We start from the raw sequence: 19,686 nt of genomic DNA on the forward strand, positions 1-19,686 counted from the left end.
CACGATGACCCGATCGTGACCTTCCCGCCGTCCCCCGTACGCCTGTACGTCATGGGGCCCGATGAGACCGAGGTAGCCGAGGACCTAGGAGTCCAGACGGAACGCTCCGTCTACCTCACCTGCACGCAGGATGAAGAGATGGGACCGGGGCCGCCCACCGCGCTCTCTCGTGGACCGTCCACGACACTCTCCCTCGGGACATCCACCACGCAGGATGAGCCCAGTCCCCAGCGCTACCCTACGGGTAAAGCAATTGAGTGGGAGTCGGAACCCAGCGATGATGAGGAGAACACCAGGCAGCGCTTTCGACGGAAGGAGCCTACACCCGCACCCACATTTAGCGGACGGGGACCAGATGCGGAGGTAATCGCCCACAACTCCCACCCCCAAACAACACCAACATCCAGCCCATCGGACACCTTGATGGGGATATCGCCCACGACACTCAACCTTCTGTTGGAAGAAACCTTACCGGAAATGGAAAACCGCCATCCGAGTGGGACTCGGGCGAGGTCGTCAACCCACAGCCCGAAGCGACAGCTCCGAACGAGGGTCGCCTAGCCCACGAAAGAAGTTCCGCCCCCGGTGGCAAGCTCCATCCACTTCCGGCTGGGTATACGTGCAACACAACGGACGGCCAAGTCTCGGCCGCAGCCTGGCAGGCCATCTGCGCACGACGCCCTGCAGCCCGCGTCTCACGGCAGCGCTTCAGGATCCCGACCGAGGAAGGTTCCTACCAGGTCACCCTGAAGCCGAACGGCGCAGGAAACATCTCTTTTCTTCCCCGAAGTATTGAGGGGATCTAACGCCCTAAATCAAGGGCGCACAAATCCTATTCTTTCATATTTCGAGTAACGAACTGATTTTTGTTGTGTCTGCTCGCTACGAGATTCGTGCGGCTAGCTCAGAAGATTGTGTGTTCGTCCCACCAAATTTATATGACATGATTGCCCGTAGATCAATGAGAAAACAAAGGGTTCAAATGGTAATAGTGGGATTTATTAGATCTAATGAAACGGAGCACAACAACCAAGGCAATCAATCGGAACCACAACCTCGACCCCGACCACGAAGACCATTCAGCCGCGAAACTACGCCCAGGACATCGAACACGCCATCGAAAGAACCTCGGCTAGGCATAGCCAACATAGGACCACAGAATGACAGGGATACCAACGCACCCGAAGAGCCGCACAGGGTACATGAAACGCACAACGCCAGAAAAACGACGAGAGCAACAACACAGGAGGAAACATCAGAGTATCAACAGAGAACGACGAAGCCAGAATAGCTAAGAACAACGGCATGGAATGCCGGGAGTAGCAACCATAGCGGAGCACCGGATCACCATGAGGGACGACCGGCCGATTAAACAACGCTATTTCCCAAAGAACCCTGCCATGCAGCGGATCATAGACGAACAAGTAGAGCAGGGATGAATCGAACCGTCGCATAGCCCGCACAGTGCCCCTTTGGTTCTGGTCCGGAAGAAAACCGGCCAGTGGCGCATGTGCGTGGACTACCGACAACTAAACGCAAAATTTATACCGGAAGCATATCCGTTGCCGCGTATCAACCACATCTTAGAGCGACTGAGAAACGCAAAATACATTTCGACCCTGGATCTACGCAACGGATATTGGCAGATACCCAAGGCTAAAGACAGCATGTACCGTATTTACGGTACCCGGACGAGGCCTATTTCAGTGGCGAGTCATGCCTTTTGGTTTACATTCGGCCCCGGCAACATTTCAGCGTGCTCTAGATAGCGTGATAGCGTGCCCTCGACCCATACGCGTCCGCCTACCTCGATGACATTATTGTCATTGGAGCCAGCCTAGGAGAACACATGGACAATCTGCGCAAAGTCTTTGAACTCATTCTTCAACAGGAAACTGGCCTACCTCGGACATGTGATCAGTGACCAGGGCATCCACACCGATCCGGACAAGGTAGACGGCGTACGAAACCTAAGCCCTCCCACGAGCTTACGGGAGCTGAGGAGATGCCTCGGGATGGCCTCATGGTACCCGCGATTCGTGCCCAACTTCGCCTCAGTGGTCCAGCCCATGACGAACCTGCTGAGGAAGAACCGGAGCCGGAGCAACAGAGGGCCTTCGATCTCCTGAAAAATTTACTGACAGACGCACCCGTGCTGGCATGCCCAGATTTCTCCGTCAAGACGCCACTCCAGATTGACGCCAGCAACTACGGACTCGGGCAAGTGCTAACCCAGGAGATCGACGGCCAGGAACGAGTCATTGATCATCGATGCCGCGCAGCTGAATTATTCACCCACGTAAAATGAGTGCTTGGCCATTGCCTGGGGAATACGGAAATTGCGATGCTACCTCGAAGGCTATAGGTTCGACATAGTCACCGACCATCTGGCCCTGAAATGGCTTGACCAAATAGAAAACCTAACCGGAAGGATTGCCAGATGGGCCTTAGAACTCCAGCAATATCAATACGACGTACATTATCGCCGCGGGAAGTATAGCGTAGTAGCCGACGCTCTATCCCGACTACCTCTGGAACACTTCCAGAGACTTAAGCAAGGCGAGCACCAGTGCAATGGCTGCAACGAAAGATGAAGGACGTCCGTGACGACCCACAGAAGTTCCCCGACTTCATCATTGAAAACGGAGAACTATATCGCCACCTCGGGCACCGCTCAGGTGACCAGGACTACGTACCGTGGAAGCTGTGCGTAGCAGCCGAACATCGAGCTCGAATCCTGCACGAATGCCATGATGCCCCCACAGCCGGATATCTTGGCGTTAGGAAGACCATCATCAGAATCTCGCAGAGGAACTACTGGCCAGGGATGTTTCGCGATGTCCTTCGCCCCGAAGTTCGACGGACCTTATAAAGTGGTCGCTTTCCCTTCGCCTAACGTCATCCGAATCCGCCTACCCGGCCAGGGGCGACTTGCAAATGTTGGAGACTTAAAAACGTTCCACTCTTCTTTCACAGGTAACACCGATGATGAGGACAGCGACACCGCCAAGGAGGACACCGACGACCAACCCGGAAAGTCCCAAAGAGGTCAACCGACCGACACTAGCAACGGGGGGTGATCATAAGTACCCCAATCTCCCTTTGTGTCCCGCTAAGCTTAAATTCGTTGTAAACCATTAAGACCTTAAGAATGAAGTTAGGAGATTCTTTCGGTGTTGCCCATTTATCGCTAATGCTAATTATCAATAGAACTGAGCTAGTTTAGTTACTTCTTCCACTGATCGAACGGGCGGACATGTCCGGCGACAGCGATGGGGAGTCTGAACCCAGTTCCCCGGGTAACCGCCAGTCGACGACCACACGAGACCCTCGGCTTCGTCCGGGAACGGCGTACGCCGAGAGATTCACCCAGTCATGCCCGACGGGTAGGCGCTAGCCAGGAGGCTCTGGAAGAGTGACCTCACCCTCTCCAGGGTCCAGCGCTAGGACCCCACCCCGCCGGGCAGCGTCGGACTGCGCACCAGACAGCGACTCAGAGGACGAGCCGACGTCGACACCCGCTCCAGTCTCCAGGGGAGTCTCTCCCCACTATACGGACCCGTCCGGACGTCGCATCTACCCGGAGCCCTATCAATGCCACCCGAGTCCAGCCGGGTCATCGACGAGCAGCCGGGAGTACAACCCTTGCGGGCGCAACGACGACGACCGGGAGCACCAGGCGCCCTATGTCGAAGACTCCAGCGACGACGAGGAAGGACGCGGCGAACAGGCGCCCTATGTCGAGGACGCCAGCGACAACGAGAACGAGGATTTCTTACTCGATGAGCAGCCGGTCTACCTCACCTGCACGCAGGATGAAGAGATGGGACCGGGGCCGCCCACCGCGCTCTCTCGTGGACCGTCCACGACACTCTCCCTCGGGACATCCACCACGCAGGATGAGCCCAGTCCCCAGCGCTACCCTACGGGCAAAGCAATTGAGTGGGAGTCGGAGCCCAGCGACGATAAGGAGAACCCCGAGCAGCGCTTTCGACGGAAGGAGCCTACACCCGCACCCACATTTAGCGGACGGGGACCAGACGCGGAGGTAATCGCCCACAACTCCCACCCCCAAACAACAGCAACATCCAGCCCATCGGACACCTTGATGGGGATATCGCCCACGACACTCAACCTCCTGTTGGAAGAAACCTTACCGGAAATGGAAAACCGGTGGGGGGAGCCGCCATCCGAGTGGGACTCGGGCGAGGTCGTCAACCGACAGCCCGAAGCGACAGCAACGAACGAGGGTCGCCTAGCCCACGAAAGCAGTTCCGCCCCCGGCGGCAAGCTCCATCCACTTCCGGCTGGGTATACGTGCAACACAACGGACGGCCAAGTCTCGGCCGCAGCCTGGCAGGCCATCTGCGCACGACGCCCTGCAGGCCGCGTCTCACGGCAGCGCTTCAGGATCCCGACCGAGGAAACATCTCTTTTCTTCCCCGAAGTATTGAGGGGATGTAACGCCCTAAATCAAGGGCGCACAAATCCTATTCTTTCATATTTCGAGTAACGAACTGATTTTTGTTGTGTCTGCTCGCTACGAGATTCGTGCGGCTAGCTCAGAAGATTGTGTGTTCGTCCCACCAAATTTATATGACGTGATTGCCCGTTGATCAATGAGAAAACAAAGGGTTCAAATGGTAATAGTGGGATTTATTAGATCTAATGAAACGGAGCACAACAACCAAGGCAATCAATCGGAACCACAACCTCGACCCCGACCACGAAGACCATTCAGCCGCGAAACTACGCCCAGGACATCGAACACGCCATCGAAAGAACCTCGGCTAGGCATAGCCAATCATGACATAGGACCACAGAATGACACGGATACCAACGCGCCCGAAGAGCCGCACAGGGTACATGAAACGCACAACGCAGCAACACGCCAGAAAAACGACGAGAGCAACAACACAGGAGGAAACATCAGAGTATCAACAGAGAACGACGAAGCCAGAATAGCTAAGAACAACGGCAGGGAGCATCAGGAAGATCACAATCAGGAGAGACACGCTGAGAATTCACGAGGGATACCCGACAAGGACACCGAGACCCAGGGGTATCAAAAAATCAACCAGGAGTACAAGGAACGCGGCTGCGAGACTAATCCTCAGGTCCAAGCGTTCCTTAGCGAACAGCTAACAAAATTTGATGGAATGGCGGGAGTAGCAACCATAGCGGAGCACCGGTTCACCATGAGGGACGACCGGCCGATTAAACAACGCTATTTCCCAAAGAACTCTGCCATGCAGCGGATCATAGACGAACAAGTGGAGCAGGGATGAATCGAACCGTCGCATAGCCCGCACAGTGCCCCTTTGGTTCTGGTCCGGAAGAAAACCGGCCAGTGGCGCATGTGCGTGGACTACCGACAACTAAACGCAAAATCCATCCCGGAAGCATATCCGTTGCCGCGTATCAACCACATCTTAGAGCGACTGAGAAACGCAAAATACATTCGACCCTGGATCTACGCAACGGATATTGGCAGATACCTAAGGCCGAAGACAGCATGTACCGTATTTACGGTACCCGGACGAGGCCTATTTCAGTGGCGAGTCATGCCTTTTGGTTTGCATTCGGCCCCGGCAACATTTCAGCGTGCTCTAGATAGCGTGATCGGGCCAGACCTCGACCCATACGCGTCCGCCTACCTCGATGACATTATTGTCATTGGAGCCAGCCTAGGAGAACACATGGACAATCTGCGCAAAGTCTTTGAACTCATTCTTCAACAGGAAACTGGCCTACCTCGGACATGTGATCAGTGACCAGGGCATCCACACCGATCCGGACAAGGTAGCCGGCGTACGAAACCTAAGCCCTCCCACGAGCTTGCGGGAGCTGAGGAGATGCCTCGGGATGGCCTCATGGTACCGGCGATTCGTGCCCAACTTCGCCTCAATGGTCCAGCCCATGACGAACCTGCTGAGGAAGAACCGGAGCCGGAGCAACAGAGGGCCTTCGATCTCCTGAAAAATTTACTGACAGACGCACACGTGCTGGCATGCCCAGATTTCTCCGTCAAGATGACACTCCAGATTGACGCCAGCAACTACGGACTCGGGGAAGTGCTAACCCAGGAGATCGACGGCCAGGAACGAGTCATTGATCATCGATGCCGCGCAGCTGAATTTTTCACCCACGTAAAATGAGTGCTTGGCCATCGTCTGGGGAATACGGAAATTGCAATGCTACCTCGAAGGCTATAGGTTCGACGTAGTCACCGACCATCTGGCCCTGAAATGGCTTGACCAAATAGAAAACCCAACCGGATGGATTGCCAGATGGGCCTTAGAACTCCAGCAATATCAATACGACGTACATTATCGCCGCGGGAAGTATAACGTAGTAGCCGACGCTCTATCCCGACTACCTCTGGAACACTTCCAGAGACTTAAGCAAGGCGAGCACCAGTGCAATGGCTGCAACGAAAGATGAAGGACGTCCGGGACGACCCACAGAAGTTCCCCGACTTCATCATTGAAAACAGAGAACTATATCGCCACCTCGGGCACCGCTCAGGTGACCAGGACTACGTACCGTGGAAGCTGTGCGTAGCAGCCGAACATCGAGCTCGAATCCTGCACGAATGCCATGATGCCCCCACAGCCGGATATCTTGGCGTTAGGAAGACCATCATCAGAATCTCGCAGAGGAACTACTGGCCAGGGATGTTTCGCGATGTCCTTCGCCCCGAAGTTCGACGGACCTTATAAAGTGGTCGCTTTCCCTTCGCCTAACGTCATCCGAATCCGCCTACCCGGCCAGGGGCGACTTGCAAATGTTGGAGACTTAAAAACGTTCCACTCTTCTTTCACAGGTAACACCGATGATGAGGACAGCGACACCGCCAAGGAGGACACCGACGACCAACCCGGAAAGTCCCAAAGAGGTCAACCGACCGACACTAGCAACGGGGGGTGAACATAAGTACCCCAATCTCCCTTTGTGTCCCGCTAAGCTTAAATTCGTTGTAAGCCATTAAGACCTTAAGAATGAAGTTAGGAGATTCTTTCGGTGTTGCCCATTTATCGCTAATGCTAATTATCAATAGAACTGAGCTAGTTTAGTTACTTCTTCCACTGATCGAACGGGCGGACATGTCCGGCGACAGCGATGGGGAGTCTGAACCCAGTTCCCCGGGTAACCGCCAGTCGACGACCACACGAGACCCTCGGCTTCGTCCGGGAACGGCGTACGCCGAGAGATTCACCCAGTCATGCCCGACGGGTAGGCGCTAGCCAGGAGGCTCTGGAAGAGTGACCTCACCCTCTCCAGGGTCCAGCGCTAGGACCCCACCCCGCCGGGCAGCGTCGGACTGCGCACCAGACAGCGACTCAGAGGACGAGCCGACGTCGACACCCGCTCCAGTCTCCAGGGGAGTCTCTCCCCACTATACGGACCCGTCCGGACGTCGCATCTACCCGGAGCCCTATCAATGCCACCCGAGTCCAGCCGGGTCATCGACGAGCAGCCGGGAGTACAACCCTTGCGGGCGCAACGACGACGACCGGGAGCACCAGGCGCCCTATGTCGAAGACTCCAGCGACGACGAGGAAGGACGCGGCGAACAGGCGCCCTATGTCGAGGACGCCAGCGACAACGAGAACGAGGATTTCTTACTCGATAAGCAGCCGGTCTACCTCACCTGCACGCAGGATGAAGAGATGGGACCGGGGCCGCCCACCGCGCTCTCTCGTGGACCGTCCACGACACTCTCCCTCGGGACATCCACCACGCAGGATGAGCCCAGTCCCCAGCGCTACCCTACGGGCAAAGCAATTGAGTGGGAGTCGGAGCCCAGCGACGATGAGGAGAACACCGAGCAGCGCTTTCGACGGAAGGAGCCTACACCCGCACCCACATTTAGCGGACGGGGACCAGACGCGGAGGTAATCGCCCACAACTCCCACCCCCAAACAACACCAACATCCAGCCCATCGGACACCTTGATGGGGATATCGCCCACGACACTCAACCTCCTGTTGGAAGAAACCTTACCGGAAATGGAAAACCGGTGGGGGGAGCCGCCATCCGAGTGGGACTCGGGCGAGGTCGTCAACCCACAGCCCGAAGCGACAGCTCCGAACGAGGGTCGCCTAGCCCACGAAAGCAGTTCCGCCCCCGGCGGCAAGCTCCATCCACTTCCGGCTGGGTATACGTGCAACACAACGGACGGCCAAGTCTCGGCCGCAGCCTGGCAGGCAATCTGCGCACGACGCCCTGCAGCCCGCGTCTCACGGCAGCGCTTCAGGATCCCGATCGAGGAAGGTTCCTACCAGGTCACCCTGAAGCCGAACGGCGCAGGAAACATCTCTTTTCTTCCCCGAAGTATTGAGGGGATGTAACGCCCTAAATCAAGGGCGCACAAATCCTATTCTTTCATATTTCGAGTAACGAACTGATTTTTGTTGTGTCTGCTCGCTACGAGATTCGTGCGGCTAGCTCAGAAGATTGTGTGTTCGTCCCACCAAATTTATATGACGTGATTGCCCGTTGATCAATGAGAAAACAAAGGGTTCAAATGGTAATAGTGGGATTTATTAGATCTAATGAAACGGAGCACAACAACCAAGGCAATCAATCGGAACCACAACCTCGACCCCGACCACGAAGACCATTCAGCCGCGAAACTACGCCCAGGACATCGAACACGCCATCGAAAGAACCTCGGCTAGGCATAGCCAATCATGACATAGGACCACAGAATGACACGGATACCAACGCGCCCGAAGAGCCGCACAGGGTACATGAAACGCACAACGCAGCAACACGCCAGAAAAACGACGAGAGCAACAACACAGGAGGAAACATCAGAGTATCAACAGAGAACGACGAAGCCAGAATAGCTAAGAACAACGGCAGGGAGCATCAGGAAGATCACAATCAGGAGAGACACGCTGAGAATTCACGAGGGATACCCGACAAGGACACCGAGACCCAGGGGTATCAAAAAATCAACCAGGAGTACAAGGAACGCGGCTGCGAGACTAATCCTCAGGTCCAAGCGTTCCTTAGCGAACAGCTAACACAATTTGATGGAATGGCGGGAGTAGCAACCATAGCGGAGCACCGGTTCACCATGAGGGACGACCGGCCGATTAAACAACGCTATTTCCCAAAGAACTCTGCCATGCAGCGGATCATTGACGAACAAGTGGAGCAGGGATGAATCGAACCGTCGCATAGCCCGCACAGTGCCCCTTTGGTTCTGGTCCGGAAGAAAACCGGCCAGTGGCGCATGTGCGTGGACTACCGACAACTAAACGCAAAATCCATCCCGGAAGCATATCCGTTGCCGCGTGTCAACCACATCTTAGAGCGACTGAGAATCGCAAAATACATTCGACCAGATACCTACAGATACCTAAGGCCAAAGACAGCATGTACCGTATTTACGGTACCCGGACGAGGCCTATTTCAGTGGCGAGTCATGCCTTTTGATTTGCATTCGGCCCCGGCAACATTTCAGCGTGCTCTAGATAGCGTGATCGGGCCAGACCTCGACCCATACGCGTCCGCCTACCTCGATGACATTATTGTCATTGGAGCCAGCCTAGGAGAACACATGGACAATCTGCGCAAAGTCTTTGAACTCATTCTTCAACAGGAAACTGGCCTACCTCGGACATGTGATCAGTGACCAGGGCATCCACACCGATCCGGACAAGGTAGCCGGCATACGAAACCTAAGCCCTCCCACGACCTTACGGGAGCTGAGGAGATGCGATTCGGGCGATTCGTGCCCAACTTCGCCTCAGTGGTCCAGCCCATGACGAACCTGCTGAAAAAGAACCGGAGCCGGAGCAACAGAGGGCCTTCGATCTCCTGAAAAATTTACTGACAGACGCACCCGTGCTGGCATGCCCAGATTTCTCCATCAAGACGACACTCCAGATTGACGCCAGCAACTACGGACTCGGGGAAGTGCTAACCCAGGAGATCGACGGCCAGGAACGAGTCATTGATCATCGATGCCGCGCAGCTGAATTATTCACCCACGTAAAATGAGTGCTTGGCCATTGTCTGGGGAACACGGAAATTGCGATGCCACCTCGAAGGCTATAGGTTCGACGTAGTCACCGACCATCTGGCCCTGAAATGGCTTGACCAAATAGAAAACCCAACCGGAAGGATTGCCAGATGGGCCTTAGAACTCCAGCAATATCAATACGACGCGGGAAGTATAACGTAGTAGCCGACGCTCTATCCCGACTACCTCTGGAACACTTCCAGAGACTTAAGCAAGGCGAGCACCAGTGCAATGGCTGCAACGAAAGATGAAGGACGTCCGTGACGACCCACAGAAGTTCCCCGACTTCATCATTGAAAACGGAGAACTATATCGCCACCTCGGGCACCGCTCAGGTGACCAGGACTACGTACCGTGGAAGCTGTGCGTAGCAGCCGAACATCGAGCTCGAATCCTGCACGAATGCCATGATGCCCCCACAGCCGGATATCTTGGCTTTAGGAAGACCATCATCAGAATCTCGCAGAGGAACTACTGGCCAGGGATGTTTCGCGATGTCCTTCGCCCCGAAGTTCGACGGACCGTATAAAGTGGTCGCTTTCCCTTCGCCTAACGTCATCCGAATCCGCCTACCCGGCCAGGGGCGACTTGCAAATGTTGGAGACTTAAAAACGTTCCACTCTTCTTTCACAGGTAACACCGATGATGAGGACAGCGACACCGCCAAGGAGGACACCGACGACCAACCCGGAAAGTCCCAAAGAGGTCAACCGACCGACACTATCAACGGGGGGTGATCATAAGTACCCCAATCTCCCTTTGTGTCCCGCTAAGCTTAAATTCGTTGTAAACCATTAAGACCTTAAGAATGAAGTTAGGAGATTCTTTCGCTGTTGCCCATTTATCGCTAATGCTAATTATCAATAGAACTAAGCTAGTTTAGTTACTTCTTCCACTGATCGAACGGGCGGACATGGGGACGATAGTACTCTCGTCCGGCGACAGCGATGGGGAGTCTGAACCCAGTTCCCCGGGTAACCGCCAGTCGACGACCACACGAGACCCTCGGCTTCGTCCGGGAAAGGCGTACGCCGAGAGATCCACCCAGTCATGCCCGACGGGTAGGCGCTAGCCAGGAGGCTCTGGAAGAGTGACCTCACCCTCTCCAGGGTCCAGCGCTAGGACCGCACTCCGCCGGGCAGCGTCGGACTGCGCCCCAGGCAGCGACTCAGAGGACGAGCCGTCGTCGACACCCGCTCCAGTCTCCAGGGGAGTCTCTCCCCACTATACGGACCCGGCCGGACGTCGCATCTACCCGGAGCCCTATCAATGCCACCCTAGTCCAGCCGGGTCATCGACGAGCAGCCGGGAGTACAACCCTTGCGGGCGCAACGACGACGACCGGGAGCATCAGGCGCCCTATGTCGAAGACTCCAGCGACGACGAGGAAGGACGCGGCGAACAGGCGCCCTATGTCGAGGACGCCAGCGACAACGAGAACGAGGATTTCTTACTCGATGAGCAGCCGGTAGTACGACGACGGTCCCCAGGGCGAGGACCGTTACGGGTACCACTGGGGGTCCTGGATGTACCTCATCAATACGAGCTGGGAAACGATCCAGATAGAAGCACCGTATCGGCCACACGATGACCCGATCGTGACCTTCCCGCCGTCCCCCGTACGCCTGTACGCCATGGGGCTTGATGAGACCGAGGTAGCCGAGGACCTAGGAGTCCAGACGGAACGCTCCGTCTACCTCACGTGCACGCAGGATGAAGAGATGGGACCGGGACCGCCCACCGCGCTCTCTCGTGGACCGTCCACGACACTCTCCCTCGGGACATCCACCACGCAGGATGAGCCCAGTCCCCAGCGCTACCCTACGGGCAAAGCAATTGAGTGGGAGTCGGAGCCCAGCGACGATGAGGAGAACACCGAGCAGCGCTTTCGACGGAAGGAGCCTACACTCGCACCCACATTTAGCGGACGGGGACCAGACGCGGAGGTAATCGCCCACAACTCCCACCCCCAAACAACACCAACATCCAGCCCATCGGACACCTTGATGGGGATATCGCCCACGACACTCAACCTTCTGTTGGAAGAAACCTTACCGGAAATGGAGAACCGATGGTGGGAGCCGCCATCCGAGTGGGACTCGGGCGAGGTCGTCAACCCACAGCCCGAAGCGACAGCTCCGAACGAGGGTCGCCTAGCCCACGAAAGCAGTTCCGCCCCCGGTGGCAAGCTCCATCCACTTCCGGTTTGGTATACGTGCAACACAACGGACGGCCAAGTCTCGGCCGCAGCCTGGCAGGCCATCTGCGCACGACGCCCTGCAGCCCGCGTCTCACGGCAGCGCTTCAGGATCCCGACCGAGAAAGGTTCCTACCAGGTCACCCTGATGCCGAACGAAGTATTGAGGGGATGTAACGCCCTAAATCAAGGGCTCACAAATCCTATTCTTTCATATTTCGAGTAACGAACTGATTTTTGTTGTGTCTGCTCGCTACGAGATTCGTGCGGCTAGCTCAGAAGATTGTGTGTTCGTCCCACCAAATTTATATGACGTGATTGCCCGTAGATCAATGAGAAAACAAAGGGTTCAAATGGTAATAGTGGGATTTATTAGATTTAATGAAACGGAGCACAACAACCAAGGCAATCAATCGGAACCACAACCTCGACCCCGACCACGAAGACCAATCAGCCGCGAAACTACGCCCAGGACATCGAACACGCCATCGAAAGAACCTCGGCTAGGCATTGCCAATCATGACATAGGACCACAGAATGACAGGGATACCAACGCGCCCGAAGAGCCGCTCAGGGTACATGAAACGCACAACGCAGCAATACGCCAGAAAAACGACGAGAGCAACAACACAGGAGGAAACATCAGAGTATCAACAGAGAACGACGAAGCCAGAATAGCTAAGAACAACGGCAGGGAGCATCAGGAAGATCACAACCAGGAGAGACACGCTGAGAATTCACGAGGGATACCCGACAAGGACACCGAGACACAGGGGTATCAAAAAATCAACCAGGAGTACAAGGAACGCGGCTGCGAGACTAAGCCTCAGGTCCAAGCGTTCCTTAGCGAACAGCTAACACAATTTGATGGAATGGCGGGAGTAGCAACCATAGCGGAGCACCGGATCACCATGAGGGACGACCGGCCGATTAAACAACGCTTTTTCCCAAAGAACCCTGCCATGCAGCGGATCATAGACGAACAAGTGGAGCAGAGATGAATCGAACCGTCGTGCCCCTTTGGTTCTGGTCCGGAAGAAAACCGGCCAGTGGCGCATGTGCGTGGACTACCGACAACTAAACGCAAAATCCATCCCGGAAGCATATCCGTTGCCGCGTATCAACCACATCTTAGAGCGGCTGAGAAACGCAAAATACATTTCGACCCTGGATCTACGCAACGGATATTGGCAGATACCCAAGGCTAAAGACAGCATGTACCGTATTTACGGTACCCGGACGAGGCCTATTTCAGTGGTGAGTCATGCCTTTTGGTTTGCATTCGGCCCCGGCAACATTTCAGCGTGCTCTAGATAGAGTGATCGGGCCAGACCTCGACCCATACGCGTTTGCCTACCTCGATGACATTATTGTCATTGGAGCCAGCCTAGGAGAACACATGGACAATCTGCGCAAAGTCTTTGAACTCATTCTTCAACAGGAAACTGGCCTACCTCGGACATGTGATCAGTGACAAGGCATCCACACCGATCCGGACAAGGTAGCCGGCGTACGAAACCTAAGCCCTCCCACGAGCTTGCGGGAGCTGAGGAGATGCCTCGGGATGGCCTCATGGTACCGGCGATTCGTGCCCAACTTCGCCTCAATGGTCCAGCCCATGACGAACCTGCTGAGGAAGAACCGGAGCCGGAGCAACAGAGGGCCTTCGATCTCCTGAAAAATTTACTGACAGACGCACACGTGCTGGCATGCCCAGATTTCTCCGTCAAGATGACACTCCAGATTGACGCCAGCAACTACGGACTCGGGGAAGTGCTAACCCAGGAGATCGACGGCCAGGAACGAGTCATTGATCATCGATGCCGCGCAGCTGAATTTTTCACCCACGTAAAATGAGTGCTTGGCCATCGTCTGGGGAATACGGAAATTGCAATGCTACCTCGAAGGCTATAGGTTCGACGTAGTCACCGACCATCTGGCCCTGAAATGGCTTGACCAAATAGAAAACCCAACCGGAAGGATTGCCAGATGGGCCTTAGAACTCCAGCAATATCAATACGACGTACATTATCGCCGCGGGAAGTATAACGTAGTAAGACTTAAGCAAGGCGAGCACCAGTGCAATGGCTGCAACGAAAGATGAAGGACGTCCGGGACGACCCACAGAAGTTCCCCGACTTCATCATTGAAAACGGAGAACTATATCGCCACCTCGGGCACCGCCCAGGTAACCAGGACTACGTACCGTGGAAGCTGTGCGGAGCAGCCGAACATCGAGCTCGAATTCTGCACGAATGCCATGATGCCCCCACAGCCGGATATCTTGGCGTTAGGAAGACCATCATCAGAATCTCGCAGAGGAACTACTGGCCAGGGATATTTCGCGATGTCCTTCGCCCCGAAGTTCGACGGACCGTATAAAGTGGTCGCTTTCCCTTCGCCTAGCGTCATCCGAATCCGCCTACCCGGCCAGGGGCGACTTGCAAATTTTGGAGACTTAAAAACGTTCCACTCTTCTTTCATAGGTAACACCGATGATGAGGACAGCGACACCGCCAAGGAGGACACCGGCGACCAACCCGGAAAGTCCCAAAGAGGTCAACCGACCGACACTAGCAACGGGGGTGATCACAAGTACCCCAATCTCCCTTTGTGTCCCGCTAAGCTTAAATTCGTTGTAAACCATTAAGACCTTAAGAATGAAGTTAGGAGATTCTTTCGCTGTTGCCCATTTATCGCTAATGCTAATTATCAGTAGAACTAAGCTAGTTTAGTTACTTTTTCCACTGATCGAACGGGCGGACATGGGGACGATAGTACTCTCGTCCGGCGACAGCGATGGGGAGTCTGAACCCAGTTCCCCGGGTAACCGCCAGTCGACGACCACACGAGACCCTCGGCTTCGTCCGGAAACGGCGTACGCGGAGAGATCCACCCAGTCATGCCCGACGGGTAGGCGCTAGCCAGGAGGCTCTGGAAGAGTGACCTCACCCTCTCCAGGGTCCAGCGCCGGGCAACGTCGGACTGCGCACCAGACAGCGACTCAGAGGACGAGCCGACGTCGACACCCGCTCCAGTCTCCAGGGGAGTCTCTCCCCACTATACGGACCCGGCCGGACGTCGCATCTACCCGGAGCCCTATCAATGCCACCCGAGTCCAGCCGGGTCATCGACGAGCAGCCGGGAGTACAACCCTTGCGGGCGCAACGACGACGACCGGGAGCACCAGGCGCCCTGTGTCGAAGACTCCAGCGACGACGAGGAAGGACGCGGCGAACAGGCGCCCTATGTCGAGGACGCCAGCGACAACGAGAACGAGGATTTTTTACTCGATGAGCAGCCGGGAGTACGACGACGGTCCCCAGGGCGAGGACCGTTACGGGTACCACTGGGGGTCCTGGATGTACCTCATCAATACGAGCTGGGAAACGATCCAGATAGAAGCACCGTATCGGCCACACGATGACCCGATCGTGACCTTCCCGCCGTCCCCCGTACGCCTGTACGTCATGGGGCCCGATGAGACCGAGGTAGCCGAGGACCTAGGAGTCCAGACGGAACGCTCCGTCTACCTCAACTTCACGCACGATGAAGAGATGGGACCGGGGCCGCCCACCGCGCTCTCTCGTGGACCGTCCACGACACTCTCCCTCGGGACATCCACCACGCAGGATGAGCCCAGTCCCCAGCGCTACCCTACGGGCAAAGCAATTGAGTGGGAGTCGGAGCCCAGCGACGATGAGGAGAACACCGAGCAGCGCCTTCGACGGAAGGAGCCTACATCCGCACCCACATTTAGCGGACGGGGACCAGACGCGGAGGTAATCGCCCACAATTCCCACCCCCAAACAACACCAACATCCAGCCCATCGGACACCTTGATGGGGATATCGCCCACGACACTCAACCTCCTGTTGGAAGAAACCTTACCGGAAATGGAGAACCGATGGTGGGAGCCGCCATCCGAGTGGGACTCGGGCGAGGTCGTCAACCCACATCCCGAAGCGACAGCTCCGAACGAGGGTCGCCTAGCCCACGAAAGCAGTTCCGCCCCCGGTGGCAAGCTCCATCCACTTCCGGCTGGGTATACGTGCAACACAACGGACGGCCAAGTCTCGGCCGCAGCACGACGCCGTGCAGCCCGCGTCTCACGGCAGCGCTTCAGGATCCCGACCGAGGAAGGTTCCTACCAGGTCACCCTGAAGCCGAACGGCGCAGGAAACATCTCTTTTCTTCCCCGAAGTATTGAGGGGATGTAACGGCCTAAATCAAGGGCGCACAAATCCTATTGTTTCATATTTCGAGTAACGAACTGATTTTTGTTGTGTCTGCTCGCTACGAGATTCGTGCGGCAAGCTCAGAAGATTGTGTGTTCGTCCCACCAAATTTATATGTCGTGATTGCCCGTAGATCAATGAGAAAACAAAGGGTTCAAATGGTAATAGTGGGATTTATTAGATCTAATGAAACGGAGCACAACTACCAAGGCAATCAATCGGAACCACAACCTCGACCCCGACCACGAAGACCATTCAGCCGCGAAACTACGCCCAGGACATCGAACACGCCATCGAAAGAACCTCGGCTAGGCATAGCCAGTCATGACATAGGACCACAGAATGACAGGGATACCAACGCGCCCGAAGAGCCGCACAGGGTTCATGAAACGCACAACGCAGCAACACGCCAGAAAAACGACGAGAGCAACAACACAGGAGGAAACATCAGAGTATCAACAGAGAACGACGAAGCCAGAATAGCTAAGAACAACGGCAGGGAGCATCAGGAAGATCACAACCAGGAGAGACACGCTGAGAATTCACGAGGGATACCCGACAAGGACACCGAGACCCAGGGGTATCAAAAATTCAACCAGGAGTACAAGGAACGCGGCTGCGAGGCTAATCCTCAGGTCCAAGCGTTCCTTAGCGAACAGCTAACACAATTTGATGGAATGGCGGGAGTAGCAACCATAGCGGAGCACCGGATCACCATGAGGGACGACCGGCCGATTAAACAACGCTATTTCCCAAAGAACTCTGCAATGCAGCGGATCATAGACGAACAAGTGGAGCAGGGATGAATCGAACCGTCGCATAGCCCGCACAGTGCCCATTTGGTTCTGGTCCGTAAGAAAACCGGCCAGTGGCGCATGTGCGTGGACTACCGACAACTAAACGCAAAATCCATCCCGGAAGCATATCCGTTGCCGCGTATCAACCACATCTTAGAGCGACTGAGAAACGCAAAATACATTTCGACCCTGGATCTACGCAACGGATATTGGCAGATACCAAAGGCCAAAGACAGCATGTACCCTATTTACGGTACCCGGACGAGGCCTATTTCAGTGGCGAGTCATGCCTTTTGGTTTGCATTCGGCCCGGCAACATTTCAGCGTGCTCTAGATAGCGTGATCGGGCCAGACCTCGACCCATACGCGTCCGCCTACCTCGATGACATTATTGTCATTGGAGCCAGCCTAGGAGAACACAATCTGCGCAAAGTCTTTGAACTCATTCTTCAACAGGAAACTGGACTACCTCGGACATGTGATCAGTGACCAGGGCATCCACACCGATCCGGACAAGGTAGCCGGCGTACGAAACCTAAGCCCTCCCACGAGCTTACGGGAGCTGAGGAGATGCCTCGGGATGGCCTCATGGTACCGGCGATTCGTGCCCAACTTCGCCTCAGTGGTCCAGCCCATGACGAACCTGCTGAGGAAGAACCGGAGCCGGAGCAACAGAGGGCCTTCGATCTCTGAAAAATTTACTGACAGACGCACCCGTGCTGGCATGCCCAGATTTCTCCGTCAAGATGACACTCCAGATTGACGACAGCAACTACGGACTCGGGGAAGTGCTAACCCAGGAGATCGACGGCCAGGAACGAGTCATTGATCATCGATGCCGCGCAGCTGAATTATTCACCCACGTAAAATGAGTGCTTGGCCATTGTCTGGAGAATACGGAAATTGCAATGCTACCTCGAAGGCTATAGGTTCGACGTAGTCACCGACCATCTGGCCCTGAAATGGCTTGAAACCCAACCAGAAGGATTGCCAGATGGGCCTTAGAACTCCAGCAATATCAATACGACGTACATTATCGCCGCGGGAAGTATAACGTAGTAGCCGACGCTCTATCCCGACTACCGCAAGGCGAGCACCAGTGCAATGGCTGCAACGAAAGATGAAGGACGTCCGGGACGACCCACAGTTCCCCGACTTCATCATTGAAAACGGAGAACTATATCGCCACCTCGGGCACCGCCCAGGTGTCTCCAGGGGAGTCTCTCCCCACTATACCGACACGGCCGGACGTCGCATCTACCCGGAGCCCTATCAATGCCACCCGAGTCCAGCAGGGTCATCGATGAGCAGCCGGGAGTACAACCCTTGCGGGCGCAACGACGACGACCGGGAGCACCAGGCGCCCTATGTCGAAGACTCCAGCGACGACGAGGAAGGACGCGGCGAACAGGCGCCCTATGCCGAGGACGCCAGCGACAACGAGAACGAGGATTTCTTACTCGATGAGCAGCCGGTAGTACGACGACGGTCCCCAGGGCGAGGACCGTTACGGGTACCACTGGGGGTCCTGGATGTACCTCATCAATACGAGCTGGGAAACGATCCAGATAGAAGCACCGTATCGGCCACACGATGACCCGATCGTGACCTTCCCGCCGTCCCCCGTACGCCTGTACGCCATGGGGCCCGATGAGACCGAGGTAGCCGAGGACCTAGGAGTCCAGACGGAACGCTCCGTCTACCTCACCTGCACGCAGGATGAAGAGATGGGACCGGGGCCATCCACCGCGCTCTCTCGTGGACCGTCCACGACACTCTCCCTCGGGACATCCACCACGCAGGATGAGCCCAGTCCCCAGCGCTACCCTACGGGCAAAGCAATTGAGTGGGAGTCGGAGCCCAGCGACGATGAGGAGAACACCGAGCAGCGCTTTCGACGGAAGGAGCCTACACCCGCACCCACATTTAGCGGACGGGGACCAGACGCGGAGGTAATCGCCCACAACTCCCACCCCCAAACAACACCAACATCCAGCCCATCGGACACCTTGATGGGGATATCGCCCACGACACTCAACCTCATGTTGGAAGAAACCTTACCGGAAATGAAAAACCGGTGGGGGGAGCCGCCATCCGAGTGGGACTCGGGCGAGGTCGTCAACCCACAGCCCGAAGCGACAGCTCCGAACGAGGGTCGCCTAGCCCACGAAAGCAGTTCCGCCCCCGGTGGCAAACTCCATCCACTTCCGGCTGGGTATACGTGCAACACAACGGACGGCCAAGTCTCGGCCGCAGCCTGGCAGGCCATCTGCGCACGACGCCGGCACGGCACGGCAGCGCTTCAGGATCCCGACCGAGGAAGGTTCCTACCAGGTCACCCTGAAGCCGAACGGCGCAGGAAACATCTCTTTTCTTCCCCGAAGTATTGAGGGGATGTAACGCCCTAAATCAAGG

The 19,686-nt window shown here is 55.9% G+C and overlaps 1 protein-coding gene across 1 annotated transcript; it reads left to right on the forward strand.

The window, feature by feature from the left end:
* The first annotated feature begins 15,001 nt into the window (after positions 1 to 15,001).
* On the forward strand, positions 15,002 to 16,456 carry LOC139353708 (uncharacterized). Its single transcript, XM_070998032.1, has 3 exons — positions 15,002 to 15,114; positions 15,198 to 15,543; positions 15,635 to 16,456. Exons 1-3 carry the CDS (start codon positions 15,002 to 15,004, stop codon positions 16,454 to 16,456), a joined length of 1,281 nt encoding a protein of 426 aa, XP_070854133.1.
* The last annotated feature ends 3,230 nt before the right edge of the window (positions 16,457 to 19,686 follow it).

This window comes from Drosophila suzukii, chromosome Y, assembly GCF_043229965.1.
Source record: "Drosophila suzukii chromosome Y, CBGP_Dsuzu_IsoJpt1.0, whole genome shotgun sequence".
NCBI classification, from domain to species: Eukaryota; Metazoa; Arthropoda; class Insecta; order Diptera; family Drosophilidae; genus Drosophila; species Drosophila suzukii.